Source organism: Candoia aspera, chromosome 14 (assembly GCF_035149785.1).
Source record: "Candoia aspera isolate rCanAsp1 chromosome 14, rCanAsp1.hap2, whole genome shotgun sequence".
Classification (NCBI taxonomy): Eukaryota; Metazoa; Chordata; class Lepidosauria; order Squamata; family Boidae; genus Candoia; species Candoia aspera.
Window position 1 is genome coordinate 17615231 of NC_086166.1, and position 6263 is coordinate 17621493.

The 6263-nt window shown below is 58.2% G+C and overlaps 1 protein-coding gene across 1 annotated transcript; it reads left to right on the top strand.

Annotated features, from left to right (window-relative positions):
* The first annotated feature begins 3586 nt into the window (after positions 1–3586).
* NPW (neuropeptide W) lies at positions 3587–6263 on the top strand. Its single transcript, XM_063315033.1, has 2 exons — positions 3587–4102; positions 6128–6263. Exons 1-2 carry the CDS (start codon positions 3630–3632, stop codon positions 6147–6149), a joined length of 495 nt encoding a protein of 164 aa, XP_063171103.1. The 5' UTR covers positions 3587–3629; the 3' UTR covers positions 6150–6263.

A 6263-nucleotide genomic window follows, 5' to 3' on the forward strand; every position in this document is an offset into this window, starting at 1 on the left:
GACACTTCCATTGTTGCTCCGCTCACTGGGGGTGTTAAGGGCAGCCCCAGCCAGCAACAGTTTCTCCACCCCCCGGCTTACAAGGGCTCCTATGAACTTCAAACCTGGCTCCCGAGAGACCCAAGGCTGAACACGGCTTTGTCTCTGGGCTGCACATCAGAAAGGGGGCTGCTCCTGGCCCCTCAAAGTGACAAGAGCCCTTCTGGCAATAACATGGGCAGCAAGGCAGCCGGGATCTTGCTGGGAGGGAAAGAAAAGCTGCAGGCTGATGAGGCTGGCAGAGAAGACGCTTGTGGGGATGTGGGAGACAAGGAGGCCACTGCATCCCTTCTTCCTCTTGGGCCGCAGTCCATCCACACACCCCTTTGCTGGCTTCTGCTCCAGAGATGCAGCTGAGTTTGGGCTCTTGGGGGAGGAAGAGCAGTGTAACATTAAATAAATGATGACGGTACTTGCCGTGACCACAGCTGCTGTTATCCTGAGCTGCTCTGTCTCCCTTCCCTCTTGGTTCAGAACTGGGCCACCTCTCTGGGATCAGCCATTCATTCCCATCCAGTTTTCTCCCTTGTTTTCCATCTTCTAGTGGAGAAGGAACGTGACGTGCAGATTTGTCATGGCATGAGCAAAGCCCAAGTCATTCTCTGTTGTTTAAACATGCGCCTCAGTGGGGCCTGGTGGTTCCTGCATCAGAATGGCTCGATCAGCAGGTGATCATCATCCTTGTGTATCACAGCCCCAGAGATGGGCTCAGCAGAGGGGAAATGGGTGTAAAAGCACACTTTTGGGGTGTCTGGGTGGGTTTGTGTCAGAGAACGTCACAAAGCAATTTAAGGGAATGCTCGCTTTTGAGCGATTGTCTGGTTTCTCTTTTCAGCCTTCAGAAGTTGGTGTTGTGTCCATGCAGGGAGGATGGATGGGCAGTGGGAACCTCAGGAGAGCCAGAGGAGTGGGATACAACCGTCAGTGTTGATCTTCCTGGAAACAGCTTTCAAGTGAAAGTCAGATCAGTCCAGAAATATTGCAGAAGAGAGCCACTGAAATTTCAGGGGTCAGAATATTTATCCTATGAGGAAAGGCTAAAATGCAAGGGTTTTTAGTCTTGGAAAAGAAATGGTCTGAGGAGAAGGAGGTTTCCAAAATTAGAGAGTGGTTTCCTCTCTCATGACTGTAGAACTTGGGCTCAGGGAGCAGCACCTGACCAGTCTCCCCTGGACTTAGCTAAGCATGGTCAGGTGTGATTAGCACTTGCCTGGGAAGCCTCAAAGAAAGCCCAGATGGAAGGCAGGGGTGAGCACAGCCAGAAAGTTCTCACAACAGCCTAGATCAGTCCAGGTCACAAACGATGAGCAGACAGACACTGTGTGTCCTGCCCCAAAGAGATTTGCTTCTAGATCTGTACATAGAATGGTTAAGAAAAGCAGGAAATCTGAACACGGATTGTTATAAACACAGCTTGCATTTGAGACTCAGCAGTCACTAGAATGTTTTCATCATGGCTTCATACTTTTATTACAGCAAATCTGCTTACATGAGTCTCTGTGTCTGGGAAACATATTCTTGCAGTGGTTTGTCTTGCTAGCTGTAAGGCTGGTCCCTTCTGAGGTGGCGGCAGAGGGCTAACCTCTCCTCCCACCCAGGCATGGGTCACCCTCGGCCCTTCTGCTGCTTAGGCAGGAAAAGCCGACCTCAGGGTTGAACCTTGGGTCGGGGACAGAGCGAGCGAGCGAGTGAGGGTGGGGGGACAGATTGAATCTTGCAGTTTGTAGCAACTGGTTCTCATTAGTGGCTTTTCTAGTTCCTGCAATACAACTACCTGATCAAGACTTTTGTTCTCAAATTTCTGCCTGTGAGACTTCTAGTTCCCGTTTGGGTTTGGGTGAAGCCTGACAGCTGGGCTGGGAAGTCAAAACAAATATTCTGGAAGAAGGCAGCAGTAAATCACTTCCCTATTACTGCAGGGATGGGGGGAGGGGGGTAAATTAAATTAAGACAATGGTCATGACCTTGTGACTGAAGCCTCACCTGTTTTTATATACAGTATATCACACACACACACACACACACAAACACACACACACACGTGTTATACACATTTTTGGTTATGACCACCACTTTGACCCCCCCCCCCTTGCAGACATCCTGTGTTGCTGCCAAGAAAATTACACAGATGTCTCCTTGAAGTCACTGGCAATGAAGCACAACTCGGAGGAAATGTCTTGATTTTTCACATACAAGTCAGTACATACAGGAGCCTGCAGAATTGCATGGCTTAAAACAGGATAAGACACAAGGGGGGTGGGGGGGAATAGCAATGGCTACTTGCCCAAGAGCTAAATGCACCTCCCTGTTTCGAAGTCGTCCACCCACCACAGCTGCCAAGAAAGAAAAGGCATCACTTCATCTCTTCTTTGCAAAACATTCAAAGGTACCGCCTAGGTTAGCTGCTCTTGGAAACCAGGGTTGGGTCCTGATCCAGCAAGGTGGTTAGCCTTGTGCTTTTTTCGGTGGCCTCTTCAGTTAAAGAAATCTGAATGCAAACAGATGCTGCAACCCAGACCGGATCACCCAGCTAGGTAACATTCACATGAGCTGGGAGTTATGGAGCTTGTCACCCCATACACTTAGAGGGCTATGTGTGGTTGCAAGGACAGGGTAGGGCAACCTCTGGGCTGTCTCCACTATGCACCTAGCTAAGGGCATGCACCTGGTCTAAACTGTGAAAGGATCCCAGCCCCATGAATGCCAACATCTCGGCAGGGGTCTTCTGAGGAACATGCACACCCCTGGCTGTCGACCACAACAGGCGGATAGCCCAGCCTGAGCCGCAAACCCCCACGACTTGCCAGCGAGGCTAGAATGGATTTGGGAAGCTTCTATTTTGGGATGCCGCGCAAACCAGACCACCGCTTGTGGCTATATGGGGTGGGCACTGCATGAGGGTGTTTCTTTTGTTAACTCGGGCATAGTTTCGCATGCTGTGTGAACCCAGACCTGTTTCCAGAAAAAGACCGCAGGCAGGACTCTACATTCGGGCCCTTTGGGAAGGAAGGGAAGAGAGGGGAGCCAGTCGGAGGAAGGCAGCCACCGAGCCTCCCCCTTTCCTGCCGACGAGCACCCGAGGGATCCGGGCCGATCTTCTTTCCCGCTAGGCGGCGCCGCCGGGTCGTCCCGAGCTCGCGCACCCTGCCTGCCCTCCCCTTTACCTCCCGGCGCCCCGGCCGCATCTCCGAGGGTGGCCCTTCGCCCCCGGCAGCGTGCTACCCCGACGGCCCTTCCTCTAGAAGGCGCCCGGCAGCTCGAGGGCGTGGGCCGAGCGGGAGCCACCGCCCGGACAAGCGGTTGCAGACAGCCCGGCGAGGCGGCGTCGGTGCCTGCCGCCCGGGGGAGAAAAGAAAGCTGGCCAGGCCGGGCGCGCGGACGCTGGGGGGGCGGGCAGCTGCAGTCGCTCTCAGGCGCTGCTCCCCACGTCGGGAAAAGGGTGGAGCCGCGCGAGGGGGGGCCGCGCCGCCCCCTCTCGCTCCCCGCGCCGGGCTTATATCCCCGTCGAGCGAGGCGGGAGGAGGCTCCGCTGGGCGGCTGACGGGTGCGAGCGGCGGGTCTGGCGCGGGGCTGCCCGCCTCTGCTGCCCCATGGCGTCGAGGCAAGGAACGCGCACGGCGCGGGCCGGGCCGGGCCTCCTGCTGCTGCTCCTGCTGCTGCTGCCGGGCCCGGCCGGAGCCTGGTACAAGCACGTGGCCAGCCCGCGCTACCACACGGTGGGCCGGGCGTCGGGGCTGCTGATGGGCGTCCGGCGCTCCCCCTACCTCTGGCGCCGGGAGGAGGCCGGCGGCGAGCTCCGCGCCAGCCCACCGGTGGACGTGCCCCCGCCGTGGCTGCGCCTGCAGCTGCAGCCCTGGGCCGCGCCGGAGCCGCCCCGGCCGGAGGGGCGCTGGGGGCGCGACGTCCTGGAGAGGCTTCCCGTGCGCCCCGGCCGGGCGGCGGGCCTGGCCGCCTTCCGGCCGGGTTGCCCGGCAGCCGAGGAGGCCTGGCCCGGTCGCGCCCTCGAGCGGTCCCTGCGGAAGCAGACGCCGACCGACGGGGAGCAGCAGGCGCTGCCGGGCAGGTAAAGCGCAGGCTTGGAGGGCGCGGGCTGCGGCGGGGACTCAGACCGGTCTCTGTCCCGGGAAGCGCCGCCGCGGGAGAGCCCGACCTCTCGGCCGCCGCGGAAGCAGGGGGGCGGGAGAGCGTCTTCCGTGGGGAGCAGCCCCGAACCGCCTGGTTCCGCAGCGGGGCCCGACGGACCCGGCCCGACTCGGGCAGGGGCGGCTCCGAGGTTGCGCGCCCGCCGCGCGCCTGCTTTGCCGGTTCGCCCCGCGGGACGATCCTGCGGCGCAAAGCCGTCGGGGCGTCCGCGGGGAACCGGGTGAGCCAAGCCGGCTCTGCGCCGCGGGCGAGGCTGCGTCGGCGGTGCTGCTCCGGAGGCGGCGCGGCTCTCGCCCGTCTTGTTGCCCGCCAGCAAGTTCCGCGAGCCCCCGACCGCGTCCACTTACTTCGGCTGAAACGAACGGGAAGGCTTTTCCCCCGCCCGACGGGGTCGGGGCCTCTGCGAATGTATCTATCCACGGCGCACTCACGACACCTTTTCGGACGTGAGATTTTGACTCGTGGCGGGCAAAAGACGAACAAGAGCGGCGGCGCGTCTGGACGGCGAGGAGGGGCAGGGTGAGACCCCGAAGGGCAGCGGAGTTTGTCTTGGCCCGCCTCGACGGCACCGGGGAGAGGAGAGCAGCGAGGGGCCTTTCCCCATCGCCCCCCTTTCCAGGCGCGCCTTCTGCTTATCTGCCTGCCGGGGCGGGGGCCACGCCTCGCCCGACCTTGGCGCGCCCGCAGATGTGGCGGGCAACCCCCGGCTTTGCCTCCGAGAAAGGTCTGGGGCGGTTGCTAGAAATGGGCGTCTCCTGTTGGGTTTCTTCTCCTCTTCAGCCCCATCAAGGGAAAGGCAAGGGTTTTTTTGGCCGGGGTGGGGGAGATTGGGAAGCTGCAAGGAGCACACTTACCTCCCCCCCCCCAGCAGTACCCAGTTACTTGGATGCAGTTACTCTAGCAGCGGGGGGGCGGGGGGCTTGGACGCAAGAGAAGGTGGGGCTCCAGGAGGCCCAATGGATGCTTAAAAGGCTGCCAAGTCCGTTTGCATCACTCACGGAGCCTGGCCCTTTCCAGGCTGGTACCTCCAGAGGAAGTGAGGTGGGGCTGAAGTCCCACCATCTGACTGGGAAGGCAGCCTAGCTGAATATTCTACAATAGTTGCAGAAAGTGTTCCCCTTTTCTCAACCCACCTCATTTGCTATTTCAGGTTCAGACCTTTTAGCTTTGGCTGGACCTTGACTTACCACATTAACGAGTAGACAGGTTTCCTACAGCCTGTTGTGGGGAGCAGGCCATCTTATCAAGCCACTGTGCAGTTTGTTTGGACAGAACATGTTCTATAAGCACCGCTGTTATGGTTGGTTAAGCCTGGTTTAGGATGCTGTGTGAAATGAACCACCGATTCCAGGCCCATAACCGGGGTCTGTGTCACCCTGGGCAAACATGGATTCCACACCCATTTTGGTGCCCCCCAGTGCGGCGCCCGTGGCACATGCCCCGCTAGCCCCCCCTGGTTGCGACCCTGACCGATTCACAAAAGGGGCACCTCATTTTAGCCTAATGTGTTGCGCAAACTCAGTGAATCTCCCCTGTCATGGAGCTGCCCTTGTGAGAGATGGCTGCCCCTATAAAACTGTTCAAAAGGGGCAGTTTCCAATAACACCTAACTGATTGGCGGTGGATGCATAATGAGGCTGCTGCCATTTTTACAATAATTTCTTATAATGTTGAGTTCTACCACGGAAGGTGGAAAATATTAAAATAGTTTTTAGCAATGTTTTTAAAAAGTCAAGATGGTGGCTGCCACAGCATGGCTGTTTTTTTAGGTGTGTGGCATGATGCTTGTAAAAAAGGGGCAGGGCTTTGAGCATATGCTCTTCGCCACTGTCTTGGCTTTTGGCCCCTCCCCCAGAAACAGGCCCAAACAAGATAATCCCTTCAGTGGGCTGCCAACGGCTGCCAAGGCACAAACATCACCAGCTGCTCTTTTCATCCCTTTCAGTATTTTCGGACCGGAGATGTGATTTCAGGTGAAGCCAGTGTCCTGTGGGAGGAATGGCCCAGCAAATGCCACCAGAGGGCCACGGAAGTTGATTCTGGAAGTGGAGTGTGAGCAAACGGCGGAGCGGCTTTCCCGG